General features: G+C 39.9%; 1 protein-coding gene across 1 annotated transcript in view; it reads left to right on the top strand.

Moving 5' to 3' along the window:
• LOC117254452 (contactin-associated protein-like 4) overlaps positions 1 to 20,120 on the top strand; it is a 165,429-nt gene extending 145,309 nt beyond the window's left edge. The window contains exons 20-24 of the mRNA XM_033622768.2: positions 576 to 709; positions 3,390 to 3,477; positions 11,763 to 11,978; positions 12,454 to 12,525; positions 19,241 to 20,120. Coding sequence (XP_033478659.1) covers positions 576 to 709; positions 3,390 to 3,477; positions 11,763 to 11,978; positions 12,454 to 12,525; positions 19,241 to 19,437 — 707 coding nt within the window. The 3' untranslated portion in view covers positions 19,438 to 20,120. The remainder of the gene's footprint in view (positions 1 to 575; positions 710 to 3,389; positions 3,478 to 11,762; positions 11,979 to 12,453; positions 12,526 to 19,240) is intronic.
• Positions 20,121 to 20,389: the final 269 nt, after the last annotated feature.

Below are 20,389 nucleotides of genomic sequence, written 5' to 3' on the forward strand. Positions count from 1 at the left end.
AGTATTAAATGGTTTGTAGCTTCTTAATTCAGCAGCTGGTATCTTGGAACATTCAGATATCTGGATGAAATGTTCTTTCTTTGAAGGAGTTAATATATGTCTTCTTAGATGTTCAGAGCCAATAATGTGGACTTTTTTTTAGGCTTAAGTGCTCAATTAATTATCAGACACTAATTAAATTTTGTCTTTAATTTCAGACATGTTTGTACCCATCAGCAACATTTAAAGATAAGATCAGGTTGTCTTAAAATTGTGTTGTCCAAGGCATGGGCTGTATTGATGGTGGTCAACATTAACAGTTTACATAGCATATATAGTTTACTTCAGTTTTAGCAACAGCTTGCATCAGATCTGTTTTATATCTCATGAGTAATATTTATTATTCAGTGACCTCTCTCTGTAGAAGTTCAATTACCCTTCTATGTAATAGGTATAATCTGACACTAATGTGTGATACATGCAAACAATGCTCCATCAGTGACAAAGAAGTTTCAGTGTTGCAACCTAATTCCTTTTGATTTTGTACATGCTTGCAATTCAAACTAAGATTCTGTTGTTGTTCTGTGTTTGCAAAGATGAGCTGGAATTGAGGTACAAGTTGCACAGCAGCAGAGATGCAGAGGTGCTGGGGAGCAGAGTCACGAGCTTGGCTGATGGACGTCTGCACACGGTGATCGTCAGGAGACTGGCAGACACTGTCTCTGTTCAGGTACACACACGTAACAAATAATGCACACTGTCACACGCATCATTACAACAAACACTGTGAACAAAAAGAAAAGAAAAGGAAGAAATCTTTTGAAATTAATTTCAGATGCTCAATCTTACTTTACTGTCAGAGTGACATCCACACTGTGCATTACATAGTTAAATAAACCCACTGCTCACACTGCACTAAACACCTGATAATGAGAGGCAGACTGCATAGGGACACTTCAGAGGCTGACACTCGTTGTCATATTATTAATTGAAACTGCTGCCAGGTGCTTATTTTGTGGCTATGCGGTTCATTCTCCCACTGCAAATAAATCATGTATACAGCTATAAGAGTGCCTAGCTTACTTATGTTCCATGCAGTCAAACTATAACATGATCCAAACTTAGATAATACTTATCTCAACAGGAAACTTTGTGCACAAGTGCATCCCTAAACAAAAGATAAAATGATAAGTAATAAATTACATTAAATCACCAGAATAAATGTTGGCAGTGTAGGTTCAAACCATAGATATGTTACATTTGTATGTTTCGTATATCTCGGATGTTGTTGTCTTTTCCTGTTGATGCCTGAAGCTTCATTCTGGTTAGTCTTGCATGGGCAGCCTTTGGTTCTTCGTGCAATAAGATCTGCTCCCGCAAGGGCACCGTCAAGCCTTAGACAGATGTCTGGTTACGTTTCAGATTTAAATACTATGAAGACAGAGAAGAGCTGAACAAAAACAAAGCCATATGTACGATGTGCAAAATTAAGTTGCAGTATTGTGGAAATAAAACATATCTCAATCCAAAACAAACTCCTTGTAGAAGGCATTTATGTTTAAGCAAGTCCAAAAAATAACTGAGGCTGTCGCACCTTCAATGTGCAAGAATACTGTAAAACTGCAATCAATAGCCTAGTCCAAATTAAATGCTTAAGCCCTTTTACTAGCCCATTGTGGCTACACATTTTGGCTTGTCTTAAATGGATGCCTCGTGTGGTTGCCAAGCAGTTCAGTTCAGTCCAAATTCTTTGGAGGTATCAAACCAGGTTGTTGGTGACCCACTTCAGCTAACATTAGTTAGCTGCTTTAGTCAATATGGAGATGATAAAAGAATGACATGACAAAAGAACAAGTGGTGACTCATTACCTCTGAAGCTGTCATCAAGACAGAATATGTCCATTCCTCGATTACCCTGTAAGTTATTCATATTCCTTTAGTCAGTAGGGGACCACCAATCAAAATAATCAAAAGGGTTTTTCATAAAAATTAATTTAAGTTATGAATATTGTGATAAAGTGGTGTTGTGTCACTATGCCCCTGTGCCATAATACTCAAGTGCCATAAAACAAGTGTCATAACTCTCTTTCTCTCTGATGTGCTGTTTCTCCAGGCTAGATTAAATGAATGATTCAGAATTGATAGGTTATTCAAAGCCTAATTTTTAATACAAGTGACACTTTTACTAGTTCAAATAAACAATTTCATTGTATTTCCCATGTTTGCTGAGAAGCAGTTTTGTTTAAAAGGAATTAAAGTCGTGTCCCATATAGACCCCTGTCCCAAATATAGGCCTGTTGATTTCAGTAATTTAAGCAAATAATAGCTCGGGCTACTATTTGAAGTTTTACGGTATATGCCCTTACAGTATTATTGAAAATGATGGCTTCTGAAGCCTCAATAATATACTAGAACCAAGCTACATTTTACCTGAATATTTTACATCAGTGTAAGTGCTTTAGGATCAAGTCTTAATGTAAACAGTATTTTTGATAATACACCAGATTAGAGGGTTACTTGTACAATTTACAGCATTAATGCTCTGTGAATCTCATATTCAAACATAAATGATATTGTAACTGAAATGTGTCTAATCAAGTTGATATTGTATCAAATATCAGTTAGGACCTGGGACCTTTTGAAACAGAATTGAATTGCTTTGGAAAAATCAATGGTGATTTCCAGCCCTAACAGAAACATCAGCCAGCAGTTTTAATTTATGTTATAAGAATGAGCGTTGGAAAGTCAAATTATTATAGTATCATATAACAAAATATGTATAAAATTGAAAGATCAATGCCCTCAGGCTTGCCAGTGGATATATAACTCATGGCACCAAAATGTCCAGACATGTCTCCGTCCACAAGTGTCCAGAACCCAAGCAGAATATAAATTCATAAATGCCACATTTCCTCTCTGTTATCAAGCTACTTTCTTTTTCCCTGTTTTTTGGCTCCACTTTACTCTCAGGTTGATCAACATTAGCAGATGTCTTATTGATAAATGATTCACTAAAGCCCAAATCTCTGTGTTTGCGAGCAATACATCACACCCTGTGTGTTATTATAAAAGAGTGTCTCTCTCTGAGGCATTTACCACCTCAGAACCCGCTCCATTTCTCTGCTCAGCTACTGCGAACCACTGCATCTCACGGGTCTATTGGTTTCCGGCTTTAGGGTTTAATCCCATTTAAATATGCAGGTCAGACCAGAAGTTCAGCCTCCGGCTAGCTTTTCATGTTTAATTGCTTGCTTCTCTGCAGCCATTTGTCGAAGTTTCTTCACAGAGCAGCTTTTGTTTAAACACTTAACAATAGAGAGCTGTCCTTGACAGTTTGTCGCTGTTATCAGTCTGCGCTTCTTACCTGCTGAGCTTTTACCTTTGCACATGTGACATGCATTATCTTTCAGATCGACCAGAATGCCGGAGAGGACTTCAACTTGACATCTGATGTGGAATTTAACAGCATCAAATCACTCATTCTGGGCAGAGTGCAGGGTAAGTGAGGCTCTCTTCGCACAGACTCCAGCACTTAAACAGACTCATTTGAATAACAGCACTGAGATGTTTGGGCCCAATGCGACAAACACTGTGCTAGAGCTTTCTGCTGTTTTCTATTCATCATGTTTGGTGGACCAGAGGGAAAACAGCAGTCTGAGCAACATCTGTGGTGCTTTTTAAAGACAAGTTGACATCCATATTCAAATGGTCACAAAGACAGCACTTTGCTGCGGAGATGCAAAACAAGAACCTTAGAAAAGTCTAAAGGTGCCTCCCACTTAAGTCATTGTTATGTGGCATTAGATGCATTTTAGAGCCATATGGGTTGGTACAGTATTTGTGCAAATGCCATTGTTTTTCACTAATGCAGTAGTTCAGAAAATACAGTATATGCTGGTGAACTTTTATCCGTGTTATCGCAGCGGTGAGTAATCCAGTCTTTATGTCTGTCTAGCTGAGCGCAGCTTCAGACAGCTGTAATGGTAATAACTTTAGAAAAGGTCCTTCACTTTGTATGGTAATGAGGAGAGATTGAAAAGAACAAATTACTTGGAAGATTGGAGTCAGCACCCTGCAATACAGCATAACAACCAATAAGTCTCCGCTGCTGTGGGAGGGGTCAAACTAAACCAGGAAGTCAGACGGTACAGTTCAACCCCTCTGCGCCTGACAGTACATTTTGCTTTCACATCACTCCTGTCGTCCTCTACAGGACTGATCTGTCTACCTGAAGCTTCTCTTAATGAAGGGGAAAGACTTTGCACCAAAGCTGTGATGCCCTTATGTTTTTCTCTGTTGCCTCGAATGTTTACCTTTGGCTAGCATCATCTGAGACAAAAATACTGTTAGAAATGTGGGGCTGATATAGAATTGGGTATCAGAAGAGGTTCTCAATTCATATGTAATTAGGCCCATCATGCCTCAATCATCGTCCGTACAGTAACTGCTTGTACGACAATGGGCTGTGCACATAGTAATAGAACAGGAGTTACAAGCAGGTAACTTCTATTTTACCTTGTTTCATCACCTAATTAGAGACTACTGCTGTGCAATTGCCACATTTACATTAATTCATCCACTCAACATCAAGGACTTAGCATTCACTAATGTGAAAGCTACAGGAAGCTGTAACTGCTTCACAGTAAAAGTCATTCAGTCGTTAACTGGTGGAAGGCCAACCAGCAGTGTGAGGTTTGTTTTAACAGAAGTTTAACTGAAACAGGTGCAATAAAACCTCAGAACAGAGCAGATGAACAAAACATTCAGTTTGCTTTGTGTAGTAATACTTTTTATTGATTGTTTATGGAGACATTGAAGAATTACACAATATCTTGTCATTTATCCATCCAGCCATGTCTTCATCCATCTTCTAACCTACTGTCATGGTTCTCTTGGAGCTGGAGCCTATCATTGTCACCTGCTTTGAATGTTATCACTCAATTAAATGGGTCTCATCAGTGGTTATCAGCCTCATAGATATGAGTTAAAAAACACTTGCTTCACCTACTAGTAGGTTATCAGCCCATTAAATGGCTGTATTGTCGTTTGATCTCGAGTGGTCTTTGAGATTATTACATATTTGGTATCATAGAAGAGAAAATAAAGTACTGAATTACAGGTACCAGGATCAGTTCAAATGTAATTTTTTAGCAGACGCCTAACCCATATCTATGAGGCTGATAACCACTGGTAACTGAAGCAGGGTACCCACGCTGAAATGATTGCCAATCATAGGGCCAACTGGCTGTTAAGTTATGTCTAACTCTGTATACAGTGTTTTTCTTTCTCAAATAATATGCCACAAATTGAAAAAAGAAGGAAGCAAAATAGTTCAGTAGAATCAGTTACAAAACTAGAATCTATAGAATCTATTGAATATCCCAACTTGAGAGTATAAGCGATAATATAACAAATAGTTCGACCAGGCAATCTGATTGGTCAACAAGACATCTTGAATGTGCTCAAATCAGCATAAAAGCACACCTGGCTTATCACTAAAAATATTGCACACATGGCAACACTGTAACTGCCAGAGCAAATACCAGAGGGCCACAAACCTGCTAAAAAAATGGATCGTTTTGTTAATAATTTTGATCTTTACAGTGGACTCAGTTTGATGAATGGTTGGAAGAAGATGAGGCTGCAGCTGCTGTTGCCTTTGTACATCCTGGACACACACACTCTGTGTGTATTCACGCCTATGGGTTAAAATCTATAGGAAACTCTTTACAATCCTGAAAATATTATAAAGTCTAATATGTAAGTATAAGCACACTGCAGTCAACATTATGAAACTACTATATCTGAAACATTTTTGATCTTTATTTCAAATGACCTGAAAAGCTGATGAGCAAAAAGCTACCTAAAAATGGGTTATTACGATATCTTATAAGCAAATGATCTGACAAATGTTCATGATAGCCTGTTTCTTGCAACAAGTATGGTAACATTAATAGAATACTTAAAACAACTTCAGAACGTGAACTTAACCACTGCATTTGCAGAAAGAGATAGATAAGATACTTATAAAGGCTAAGTGATTCATCAGATTAAATTAATTAGTCTTTTTTATGAATTAACTTTCTTTGATTGATATAAGTTATGGTGCTGTTTGCTGCATGACTGCCCCGTCAGTGCAGGTGTACGCCTCAGCGAGTGTGAATGCAGTGAAAAAGTTGGTTTTGAAAGGCTGAATGCTATCAAATGAGGATTGAAGGAGAATATTTTGTTAGATAAAAACATGTTGTGGACTTCTCCCAGGAGGAAACTGATGTTTTGGTCTGGGAGGTCCAAGCTCGCTGTGTCCGAATATATGGAACTGCAAGCAGACCTCCACGGGCTGATGATGCAAAGGTAGCCTGGGAGGAGGTCACCACAATTGTAAATCAATGTTGCGTTTCTCTCGTGTGCGGGCGCTCTCTCTTTCTCTCTCGCAGTCTCACTCTGTTTCTTTTCTTTTGACTTTTCTAAGATGACAGATGCTGAATATATACTCCCTATCTGATGCTGTGGCTGTTTGTGGTTGGCTGAGAGGGATGTGAACTCATTAGTTTGCAGCTGTGTTAATCAAATCAGGTTGGGTTTCCATTACGCGTGCTAAACGGTGCCAGTCCCCTTTGATCTGACATCAGATGTGACGGGACAGTCGATATAGAGATACATTTATGTGCTGATTGCAGATAGTTGCATTGAATAGTGGTTTTTTGGGTATTTATTACATTGTTAATGTGCCTGATATTCTGGAAACCTGCCTGTGAGGTTTTGGTGACGTGTGCGCACTGTCCGCCGGTCAGCCAAACTTTGGCTTACACCGGCTGTGCTCCGCCTGCGCTGACAGTAGACCTGGTTTCAGCTGGCGAGCTTTTAGCGCACCTTCGGCGAAGCCTTTTGGCACGAAACTGTCAATGCGCCAAGCTGGATCTGTCGACACCTCCCCCTGCTGCGCTGCCACACCCATCTCAGTGCACCTCGGTCTGCCAAACTACCAAACTGAGCGCGCCACGGATTGCACTGCTCAAAACTAGCTCTGCGCGGGGTTCGCCACCCTGCGCCACACTGCGCTGCGCCGGGAAACTAGAGGCCGAATGCTCTTGAGTTATTGAAAACGTCTGGCACCCTCTGGCGTCCTCCATTAGCTGGTGTTGGTGACAAGGTGCTACTAATTTAAAAATACATGTGAGGTTTGTGGATGTAGGAGCTAAATCTGTATATGAAAGAAAGAAGATATGTTAGTCGTAACAAGGCTGAGCTAGCTAAGTCATTTTGTGTTTATATATTGGGTATTTATTTGTGTTGGGAAATCAGACGATCTCTAGAAAGTATTAGGCTCATGTTGGCTGGCGGACGAGTAGTAAATTAGGTTTCATTACATATGAGAGTCTACTGACATAACTGATTCTTTTCCAGTTATTAGTCAGACCCTATGTATCTCAATAGAATTGCAATATTACATGAGATGGTGTACTTTAACGTCATTTGTGGCACTTCAGTGATGCGTACAGACCAAGGCGCTTGACTGAATCACTGTCGTGCTACAAATGAGGTTAAAGCAGACCCTCCTGTTATTTTGGAACCACACTAATCATTATATTTTTTTCAAATTATATTTGTATTCATATAACTACTTGGGCATTTATTTTTACATTGTTTTGAGTGTGAAAAACACAAAATTGCTCGCTCTACTCACACACATGTAAGGTGCACATGACAGAAACAAGTCCAAATTGATGGCGGTGCTCTTTTTACGTTCAGCTCCTGAACATTTCTTTGTGTTGTTGACCCAGGCCGTGTTAGTGTGTGACCCAGCCTTCTCTCTGCTGAGCCAGAGGACGCTGGCAGTCATATCAGTATCAGAGAGGCAGCAAGATAGTTGATATACTGTCACTCCCTGCCAGCGCTGTCATCCATCAGCCTAACTAATGGACCAGGAAAGAATGGAGAGACTGAGCTGTTCACACAGAGAGAGAGGAAGGGGGGGGGTGATGAAGAGAGAGGGAGAGTGAGATAGTGATACAGAGAGAGGTGGAGGTAAAGGGCAGCAGTTGGGCGGGGGTGGACAGTAATCGTCAGTTCGTGGATACAAGGCCAGTGCTGTCAGTGTGGGGTTTGACTGCTCGCACAAACATCCAAATCCTTCTTAGTGAAGAAGGCACAGACTCTATTCAGCACTTTTAACACCTAATACCACCAGTACTGGATGATATAAGAAACTTTACCACATCATCTTACATTTGTTAGTTTTACATACTGTATTGTTTCACTTAGCCTCATTTAAAGGCAAACTTTACATTGTAGGATCCTGTATGCTCAATTTTAGTTTTTTTCTATGACCATATTTTTTGAATATTCCTTTTTCATAAAGATGATAACTTTACCTATTTAATATAGACAGTTAAACGTGCACATGCATGCTGGGTGAAGCAGATTGCTTAAAATACCTCAGAGACAAACTCCCCTGCCTGCGTGTGCTTTATTTGTTAGAAGAAAAAATGGTAAAAGGTAGAGATAGAGAAAAAGTTTGTCTTCTTAATTAAACAACAGAGACAAAATATGGTAATGCGGTGTTAGACAATCTAACGCTACAGCTGTGACTTAAATCTGTTGTGTTATTAACTTTTTCCTCCCATCTTAATCAGCTGCTCTCTATTTTGCAGGTTGCTCAACAGATAAATGCATGTCATAAAACATATAATTCAGAGTCAAATTATTTCCCGCTGACAAGAGGATCACACTTAATTTAAGACTTAATCAAAGCCTGATCAAATATACAGCTGATAAACAGCCCTCTCCAGCCAGGCCACTCTGCAGTGTCCCATTTGTGTGGTGAAAAGTTGCTTCTCTGCGATAATAACTTAGATGAGTAGTGATGATGTGCTGTGTAATCAAATTGCACTGCAGGAATAATTGTAGTTCACACTGACATTTATAGCTGCTTAAGATTTTACTTAGCACTTGCTGTCACAAATAGTGGCGTGGACACATTAGCCACCAGAGAGACTCACTGGCAGTTTCCTAATATAAGGAGGTGTTTACATGTTTTTTGTCCACAGTTTTGTGATGATAGCTGCAGGCCTGTCGCCAGAAGAAAATGTTGGCATTTCTGCAAAACTCAAATATGTTAGATGCGTATATTGTTTATCTATCATATCAACGTTTGTAAAGTGACGGACATAATATATAAGCTGACTTTGTAATCCGGAGATAGAGAGGATTGTGGATGGCGTGTTTCAGAGGCGAGATGCGTGCCAAGCTGCAGACCACTGCACAAGGCCAAAAAAAAAACGGTTGTGAATTAGCGAGTCCTTGCTTTGTTCCCAGCAGCTTTTTAGGTGCAAACATTGGTTGTTTTTTTTACCAAGACATTTCTGCTTTTCTAGATGGGATAGTAGCCTGAGAAGTGGCCCAAAAAGTGATTGTTTTTTTAATGAGAGGTTGCTGCTTTTCTTTGGGATAGTGACCCGAAAAGCAGTTGTTTTTTTAACCGAGACACTGCTGCTTTTCCTGCCAGGATTGTGCTCCCTAAACAGTGCTTTTTAAGCCAAAACATGATCTTTTCCATCTGACCATAATAAAGTGGTTTTCAATTGTAATTCTAACTGCTCATTAGCTACAGTGTTGTTAAAACGTAAATGTTTAACTTATCTGCTATAGTAATGTGCAAATGTAACATATCTGCCTGTGGTTTGGAGAAAAGTTCAGTGCTAACATCTCTTTTGGCAAATGGGTTGACAGCCGAGAGGTAATCTAGTAACAAAGTCTCACAAGTTTTACCTAAAAGTAGTCACATTCCCGTAAGGTAAACATTTTCACTTGACCAACACTTTGGTTCACTGAGCTAATTGAAAACTGAATGGCCAAACATTTATTACACTTTGCTGAGGATACTCCTGGTCCCCAGAGGACGAATCCTAATGTTTTCTTGACCCCTTAGGCCTTTTCCTCCCACAACACTTTCAGACTAAAACTTGCACTTGTACACAAGAAATTTAATAATGTAAAAGGCAGATTACCATGAAATTTGCTGAGCATATTCTGGCTCCAAAGGGAATAAATCCTTTTGATTTTAATGACCCAATTGCCTTCCCTCTAGCACCACCATTACTGTGAGGACTCCAAAAATAGAAAAGTAAATGTAATGCAGTTTGTTTCTCCCAGCACTTTCATATTGTGCAGTGTAATTAACATTTTAGTTTCCACTAGTATGGCTTTAGACTTGTTGCTTACCGGCTGTTTATTAAAGCTGCTACATGTGGCCTTTTATGATCAAAAGGTAGCTTCCATTTCAACAAAACAAGCCAGCTGCTTGGCCTTCTAGTTCATTGTATTTACCAACAATGTAAAATCAGCCCCTCTCATTCAATTGAATGAGACCAGTCCATTAATGCACTGACATATTAAAAAAAGAAAACCTGTTCAAACTGGATGTTCTGTACTGTATATATAGTATTGAACGTTCATATTGGTAGAATCTGTAGGACAAGATTCATGTCCAGTGCCAACCTTTACTTACTGTAACATGACAAACTGCAAGAGTACAGAACAGATTTGACTTTGATGTTATGATGCATGTTGCACAGTTTCTTTTTCTACATATATTATTTTTATTATATTCTTTATTAAATTTGTGTGGAGAGATGTCAGAGTGAGGGGGCTGCCCTTGGTGAGGCGCCCCGAGCAGTTGGGGGGTTCAGTGCCTTGCTCAAGGGCACCTCGGCAGTGCCCAGGAGGTGAACTGGCACCTCTCCAGCCACCAGTCCACGCTCCATATTTTGGTCCAAAGGGGACTCGAACCCTCCGGTTCCCAACCCAAGTCCCTATGGACTGAGCTACTGCCGCCCCCGCACCGAGTGTTGTACTTTATACACAGCATGGCGGGATGGTCATCTATCACTTTGTGTAGCTTTTAGCACTGGTACATTAAAGTCTGTAAGATCATCACAGGCAAATTTCCAACTTAACTAAGTTTCTATCCGTGCGAATCAGTCATAATCTCAGGTTGCACAAATGGCTTCAGTTGAAAGTGCCTTTCACCAGCACAGAGGCTGGCAACACAAGCATGTTCTACTATGTTTCCGAGTCCTAGAACAATCTTCAGGCCAAGCTCCAATGCAAGACTTTTATCTTGTTAAATGATTTTAAACTTAGAATAAAGGAAGTAGACACAGCTAGCTGCAGTTGCTTCGATTAATGAACAAAGTCCAGGCTAAATATTGGTGCCTTGTTAGTGCACTGTACCATGTATTATTAGTAAAGGATAGATATATAGATCCCGATGTTCAACGATTTGGCCAATAGCTGATACAGATATTGATGTTTTTATATTGTTGTTTATTCATTGTCGCTTGGTTTCGAGCCCTGCTTTTTAGCCTGTGCAGAATTGATGTTACCCACACACGTGTTTTAGGTGCCTAACCTTCCAATACTTTAGCCATACTGCAGTTAGCATGCATGAACATTGTAGGAATAATTGTTTCAAAATATGCCCTCCAACACTGAAAAACTTTGCTTGTGAATATGATGTGTGGTTTTTCAGTATCATCCACTATCCCTGTTTTGTTTGGCATAATCATTTCCAGGTGGTTTATCCTCTTCTGCGGTTTCAAAAATGGATGTTAAAATGATTAAGACAAAGATAGATACCACTTATCATCGCGACCGTGGTCTCATCAAGATAAATTTTTATCACTGCCATATTTAAAATGTGTAATTGGAACTGGCTGATAACAAATGTGTCTTCGCTCTCAGCCATTCTTGTCTCTGTGTTTCTCTCTCTCCGCCTTCAGAGTCTGATGAGTTAGATGAGGAGCTGGCCGGCTTGGCCTCTCTTGGGTTCACCGGCTGTCTGTCAGGTGTTTGCTTTAACTCCATCAGTCCTCTGAAAGCTGCTCTGCTGCACCCTGACAGCCCTGTTATTGTCAGCGGCCCATTGGTTCAGTCGAGCTGTGCTTCCTCTTCTCCAGCCAATCCCTACGCTGCAGAAACCACACACTCCTTATCAGGTACAAGGAGCAATCTCAGCCCTTATATTCCATACTATACTATATACACCATATACATTATTAAATAACCACCCACTTCTCCTCCTTTCTGGTATGCTTTTAATTGTATTCTTAGGGCTGTTCATTAGACTTTTTATAGGCTCATTAAACATCCTCCGCGGTAAGCAGACAGACTGATGGCACTCCGACAGATGAGATTAGTCAGACAACTGTAGTGAAGTCCTTTGAGACTGTGCTGAAGCTTTCAACAAGCACTGTCTGCCCTGACTGATGGTTCTCACAGTCACTCTATTTATCTCTATATACTCCTTTACATCATCTTTCTTCTTTTTGTAAATTAAATTTCACTTTTTTTCAGACTTTCTTGTTTTCCCACTTCTCTGCTCTGCAGTCTTCTCTGTATCGTATACCTCACTTTACTGGAGCATCTTTTCTGCTTTTTATTACTCTTCCTTTTCCGTCTTTGTCTCTGCAGACCAACCTGGTTCAGTGGATCCAGGTCAGCCTTTGGTGAACGCCATCAGGAATGACTCAGCTCTAATCGGAGGTAATGCAATCCATCTTTGCAGGAATAATGAAAGTTCATTCAAATATCATTACAGCTGATTCAAAACTTTATATTTTGGGGAGTCTGATATTGTAAGGAGGGGTGAGAAGGTTCAGATTCAAAGTTTTTGTGCAGGATGCAAGTGAGGAGAAAGAAATTTTGATCTTGGAAGCTGAAGAGAAAAAGAGGCAGTGAGGAACAGTAATGGGTTGGCTGTTTAATGAGAAGATTTTGGGTCTAAATTCACACATGAAAACTTTGCAGAAGAAAGGATTTTAGGCTTGTGTTTCCATTTTGAAAACCACCTTGAAGTAGCATTAAAGTTAAACATGAAGTTTGTTTATACCTAAAATACAACTTTGGAAAACTTTTACAGATGAGACACATAATCTACTGGAGCCCCGAGAGGCGAGTGAGAAAAAAAAATGTGATTCATTTTTAGCTCCGATTTTTTTGGGTCAGTATCATTTTTTAAGTGTTTGTTGTTGCAGTACTCATTTCAGTCACTAAATGCTGAAATGTGGCACTTCTTTTTGAATATTTTTTTTGCCTTTATTTGATGATATAGGACAGAAAAGGGACAGAGAGGGGGGATGACACGCACTGAAAGGCTGCAGGTTGCAATTAAACCCAGGCCTAAGTACATAAGGTGCCTGCTCTACCAGAGGCCTGCACTACGAAAAAGAATTTGGAGTTAGCGAGGTAACTTCAGGGTTAACTCTAGGTTTTCAGTACTATGAAGCCGATTATCATTTTATCGAGAAAAATCACCGTGGTAACATGCTGAACAGCTAACCTGCTCTGGGGCAGAGTATCGGATCACAGGCTGTCAACATCTTGACCTCTGAGCAATCAGGTCACTGAAGAAAACAGTATCCATTAACAAATATCCGGAGTCTCAGGTAAAAAAGAGGAGCCTATATGCTGTCATAGGTCAGTAGAATAATTTCATTGTCCCACGGCTCTATTTCCACTGGTTTTAAAGCAGAGCATCTATCAAATGGAGAGATCGTTTACAACACTAAACACATGATTTTAGCAGTATTTTAACTTATGCAAAGTTTATTTTAGCCCGCAGTGATAGCTGACAGTGTTGCTAATTTTACACTCTGATTCCATCACTGCAACTCAGAATAACATGAGACACCTGTGTGATGAGAACTAGGGGAAAAAAATAATATTTTATTGGAAAAATAATCCACACATTTTTAATTGGCTTCTGTTATTATAAATGCAGCCATTTTCTTTGGTGCAGAAACAGTCTGGCACTTTAAATTGTTTAATGTGACATATTCAAGAGTACTTTCATCATCATCCAACTTAAAAGCAAAAAATACTCTATACTAATGTCACACATAGCATAGTGATGCCTACATATAATGTAAGTCTCAGCTGACGGGGATTTTTTTGATATACAGTACAGGCCAAAAGTTTGGACACACCTTCTCATTCAATGCGTTTTCTTTATTTTCATGACTATTTACATTGTAGATTCTCACTGAAGGCATCAAAACTATGAATGAACACATGTGGAGTTATGTACTTAACAAAAAAAGGTGAAATAACTGAAAACATGTTTTATATTCTAGTTTCTTCAAAATAGCCACCCTTTGCTCTGATTACTGCTTTGCACACTCTTGGCATTCTCTCGATGAGCTTCAAGAGGTAGTCACCTGAAATGGTTTTCCAACAGTCCTGAAGGAGTTCCCAGAGGTGTTTAGCACTTGTTGGCCCCTTTGCCTTCACTCTGCGGTCCAGCTCACCCCAAACCATCTCGATTGGGTTCAGGTCCGGTGACTGTGGAGGCCAGGTCATCTGCCGCAGCACTCCATCACTCTCCTTCTTGGTCAAATAGCCCTTACACCGCCCGGAGGTGTGTTTGGGGTCATTGTCCTGTTGAAAAATAAATGATCGTCCAACTACACGCAAACCGGATGGGATGGCATGTCGCTGCAGGATGCTGTGGTAGCCATGCTGGTTCAGTGTGCCTTCAATTTTGAATAAATCCCCAACAGTGTCACCAGCAAAACACCCCCACACCATCACACCTCCTCCTCCATGCTTCACAGTGGGAACCAGGCATGTGGAATCCATCCGTTCACCTTTTCTGCGTCTCACAAAGACACGGCGGTTGGAACCAAAGATCTCAAATTTGGACTCATCAGACCAAAGCACAGATTTCCACTGGTCTAATGTCCATTCCTTGTGTTTCTTGGCCCAAACAAATCTCTTCTGCTTGTTGCCTCTCCTTAGCAGTGGTTTCCTAGCAGCTATTTGACCATGAAGGCCTGATTGGCGCAGTCTCCTCTTAACAGTTGTTCTAGAGATGGGTCTGCTGCTAGAACTCTGTGTGGCATTCATCTGGTCTCTGATCTGAGCTGCTGTTAACTTGCGATTTCTGAGGCTGGTGACTCGGATGAACTTATCCTCAGAAGCAGAGGTGACTCTTGGTCTTCCTTTCCTGGGTCGGTCCTCATGTGTGCCAGTTTCGTTGTAGCGCTTGATGGTTTTTGCAACTCCACTTGGGGACACATTTAAAGTTTTTGCAATTTTCCGGACTGACTGACCTTCATTTCTTAAAGTAATGATGGCCACTCGTTTTTCTTTAGTTAGCTGATTGGTTCTTGCCATAATATGAATTTTAACAGTTGTCCAATAGGGCTGTCGGCTGTGTATTAACCTGACTTCTGCACAACACAACTGATGGTCCCAACCCCATTGATAAAGCAAGAAATTCCACTAATTAACCCTGATAAGGCACACCTGTGAAGTGGAAACCATTTCAGGTGACTACCTCTTGAAGCTCATCGAGAGAATGCCAAGAGTGTGCAAAGCAGTAATCAGAGCAGAGGATGGCTATTTTGAAGAAACTAGAATATAAAACATGTTTTTCAGTTATTTCACCTTTTTTTGTTAAGTACATAACTCCACATGTGTTCATTCATAGTTTTGATGCCTTCAGTGAGAATCTACAATGTAAATAGTCATGAAAATAAAGAAAACGCATTGAATGAGAAGGTGTGTCCAAACTTTTGGCCTGTACTGTATATACATATCTTTATTTAAACAACACAGTGTAACAGGACTCAGTATACAGTTGGGAGTATACAAACACAATAATAACAGAAAGCCAGGGGAATAACATACTACACAAAGATAGTATAAGACCTACAGATGTCAAGTGTCTTAATAGCCTTTTTGTGGGTTACACCCAAGAGTAGTTTCATGTAGTGTTCAACATCCTTCAGAAAAACACCAATATGAGGTTTATTATTGCTAAACTTACATTCTTACATTTATGGATAAGACACTTGAGGGTACTTGAGGAAACCAAACACCACATTTTCCCATAACAATGTAAAGTCTTTAGAAATATGGTCCACGATAAATCTGTCCTTCCAGAATTTCTTGGTGTGAGAAAAAAGTCAGTAAAGGTGTAAAACAGTTTCAGATTGTTTGTTGCAGAGAGAGGGCAGTTTGTGTGAATGTCTGCAACAAACAATCAGATTGGCAGAGTAATATTTATGAACAATTTAACGTTATTCACAATTAGGTATTTATGCGGTTGCATCCTAACATTCTTCCAATATATTTCTAAGAAGCATTACAGTGCCTGTTGGACTGGCATCAAAAACTATTGCAAATTCCTCAGGGGTTCCTCAGGGGATGATCATAGAAGAAGACATCGTCATTCATAATTAACACCCCTGTCTCTTTCACATGAATGCGCTCGTGGCTGGATAGGAAAACCCAGAGTTGACTGGACTAGTTGATAACAAACTTTATAGTACCGGTTATCCAGACGGCCAATGTTGGGGTTAGTCAAGCCAGATAATAAAAAGGTACCCTGGGTAGTTTAACTTGTTTCATAGTACAGGCCTCAGGTGAGCCACTGGGCGCCCTGCACCACCCCATGTGTTCTAAATGGGACTAAAGGCATTAATGTTGACATCGATGTAACATAATTTGCTAAGACACAATATATGAACTTTATAAGTATTACAGCAACAAACGATCCTGCCAAAAAGTAACTCTGAAAGATTGTTCTGGCCAAACTTTTTCCCAACTGTTTCAGAAATATTAAAAAAAAAAGGAACTCAGACAGATTATCCTGGCAAAACCGTGTTTTTCACTTGTTCTTAAGTCATAAACACAGGAGAGAAAACAATATAGATCAGACTGAGAAAATGGATCGGCAGAATTTTTTCTCGCTTGCGTCTCAGGGCTCCTGTACAGAATCCGTTTCTGAGGGGAGGAAATCACAGACAAAGAAAAACATGTAACAGAAGTCACACCCTGTCTACACAGCAATTGCAGTTTCTTTCGACAATTTGTGGTGAGCTATTTTTGATTTAGATGAAACGCCAGGAGGGTGAGGAGTGACAAAAACAACATTGTTTCAAAACAGCACAAATTCAGGTATCATTCAGTCTTACTCTGCGATGTGACACATTGGAGGACAGAAATAGTCTGAAGTAATTGAACATGGTCTGAACTGTAAAAAAAAGTTTTTAACAATCAAGGATTTAAGTTAGCTGTCATCTTTAAAAGGTAGTCCAATAATAAATCTGTGTTTGAATGATATGATGTGGCGTAAAGCATTGGGTTTTTTTTTTTTAATTTTTTTTTCTACTATTATTTGTTTTGGTCAGAGCCTTTGGGCTAAATGCTAAGTGAGAGTACACACCCTGCAGTGAGAGAAGTTTTACCTCATGGCTGTTTCATTTATTTTTCCAGTCTTCATTTGGTTTTAAGTATTTTGGAAAGCGGAAAGTGCAGTCACAAGTAATAATCTTGTCGTCATTCCTCAGCTCTGCTGCCACATTGATACTTCCCCTGTTTGATGTCTTTCTCATGCAAATGTGAGCATGGTTAAACCCTGTCAGAAACCCAGTAATCCAATTGCTTGGCCATGTATTACTGGCATTTCTAGCAGAAATCTAGCCCACTGAATTTCTTCTTAACATGATGTTTAAAGGAATAGTTTTGACACTGTTTTTTGTCGGCCAAGAAATATAGTTACAGCACATAACTCCCCCTAAACCCACAAATTGTCATTTTTACATTTCTGTGTATGTACGGATTAAACAAGCATGATACAGTCTGTTCATTTGTGAGCTTTAGAGGTGGTGGTTATTTTTAACTTTGCAGAGAGCTAAGCTAACTGTCCTTGGCTCTAGTGTTTGTGCTAAGCTAGTCAAGCTGCCTATACATCCATATTTAAAGGTGCTCTGTAAAGATTTCTTGCACACAAACAAAAGTGACATTGACATTGTTTCTCACCAAAACACGTTGCATATATCCTTGAGGCCTTAACAACATGTTGAACCCATGTTCTTCCTCATAAAACAAAGTTGATCATAAATCCTGCAACGTTTACACCCATATTGAGCTGATCATTTTCTTTCCTGCCTTTCCATGTGCACTGCTGTGTTTCTTGGTGTGTTACTGCACCTGCTGATCAGCAGACTAATCAAACCACTGATTGTGTATCACGTTACCCAGTGTTACCAACTTTTCAGACCCCCTTAGCGACTTTATTTCTGAAAAAGCGGCTTGTGACAAATTTAGCAACTTATTCAGACTGTCTGGGAAACAACAAGCATTATATTCAAATATACTATACAGTGTGTTTCATTTCCATTCATGCTTCTCAGAGTAATCACCGCCCACAGCTCCTCTGCTGAGTCTCTCCCCTACTCTCCTTCTGTACAGCAGCACTGCATGTGACTGAGCCTTCACTGAGAATTGTGTGTTATCGATCTCACGCTTCCAGTTTAAAGAAGCAGACAAGAGAACCTGCACGGATTGGTCAGTTCCCAAAGTCACACAATAACACAAACTAACTAACTGATCAAGGGGCAGCAGAAGACCAGTGACTGACTGTGTTCTGTGAGGTAAAATTGCTGTTTCTGTCAATGGAGTCTGCGGCTTTGAGAAGAGCATTAAAGGGCTGTCTGATTGGGAGGTAAGGCAGTGAAAATATTCTAAACATAGTGTACACTCAAACTGATGTTAACTGTTTAAGGTGGCCCTATTCTTATATGGCTAAAACACATTTTGCTGCTGCCCCTGTCCACAGTCACCAGACTCATTTGAAAGAAACAGTGATTTTACCTCACAGCTCATGAAATGCTTTGTTGAGGATTCTTCTGTTGAATCTAATTAAGCATAATTGTAAAATGCTTTTGTTTCTGTCAGACCGTAATAAAGATCATTTTGCTTCACCACTGTTCCCCCCCTCCTTTCACATGTAGCACCAACATACCACAGTTTCAAAGACATGCAGTTCCTGTAATGAGAATTTTTATCTGCTTTTCTTGATCTCTCCCTCGCTGCACCCAATGCACAATGATGTCGTCAATATGCATTTGAGCGTATGTGTCATAATTAAGCAAATGGGTGAATGATGTTATCTGGTGGCTTTTAGTGAGTTTTAGAGTTTGTGCTAACTACTTCATTGGAAAAGAGTTGGCAACACTGGTACTTTCCATGGTGCACATGTCAAAGAAATCCACAACAGGACCTGCTCACTGAAAAACTGCTCCATTGTGCTAGTGGAAGTTTAAAAAAAGTGTCTTTAACGCACTGATATAAAAGTGGCATGGATCTTCTCATGTACCTCTTGGCAAGAAAATAAGAAGACTGACAACAACCTGGTTGCTTATGTACATGATTTTGAAGCAAAATTATTTTTGTGCATTTCTGTGTTCAGGGGTCATCGCTGTTGTGATCTTTGTCACCGTGTCTGCATTGGCGATAATGGCCAGATTCATCTGCAGCAGGAAAGAGACGTATCGAAACCAGGAAGTCAAAGAAGCGCAGCCTGAAGACGGCCATGAGTTTCCCTTCAGCAGCCAGGTGGACTCACAGAGCGCTCCCAGTGAAAACCAAAAGGAGTATTTCATTTAGCAGGAGCCCCTAACTGCCCCTTACCTGACAGGACAGAGCGGGATGATTCACCAAGAGCTCCGTTCTTTATTAGACACACAGAGCCTCTGAGCCAGCGGCACCAGTGGATCAATACGATGTGAAGACGGAACAATTTATGATTTTCTTTATTCCCTTTCTGCTGTCATTTTGAGGATGTAAATATTTAAAAATGTAAATTGTTATTTGTGTGCTTATGAAAATACTTCTCTGCCATATTGAAAATAATTTATTAAAAATGAAACATGCAGAATTGATGTGTACCGACACACAACTTCGTTCCAGTTAAACTAAACTTTTGGACTTGGTTTTAATTTATAAGAAGCACTTTTTCTACGAGGACGATGAACCTTCTGTGAAATTTAAAATGTCAGAGCCATACAGTATGTGTCAGAATATGGAAAGACTGACTGGGAAGACTGGCATACATGTTCCACATCTACACATAAGAGCTCAGCCAAAGCACAGCCTCAGAGTGAACTAAAATCCATCTGTTGTAAGTGAAAATAATTTCAACAGCTGCTGTATATATGAATACAAAGTTAAATTCACTCTCAAAACTTATCTTCCACACTTCATGTTTTCAGTTAGTCAGAAAGCTTTTATGTTACTCGCTGTGCTTTTTCTTCATATCATGAGAAAAATAAAAGCTTTACGATGAGACCGAGATTTTTTTTTGTACTTTTCCTTCCTGCCTGCACCACCTGCAGGGAGCAGCCGACACCAAAAATCTCAAAGTAGCTTTCAACAGAGAAGCTTTAAGCAGCACAGACTATAAAACACTGACTGTCTGTCACTTCCTTCGCTCTGCAGACATTTAATGTGTTTTTGCTGAAGCACTAATCTGTGTTTGCCTGACAGGTAGACTAAGAGATCATCAGAAGGGGAAATGGAAAGAATTGAAGAGAAGCTGACAATGAGATATAAATGATGC

The sequence above is a fragment of the Epinephelus lanceolatus genome, chromosome 6 (assembly GCF_041903045.1).
Source record: "Epinephelus lanceolatus isolate andai-2023 chromosome 6, ASM4190304v1, whole genome shotgun sequence".
Lineage (NCBI taxonomy): Eukaryota > Metazoa > Chordata > Actinopteri > Perciformes > Serranidae > Epinephelus > Epinephelus lanceolatus.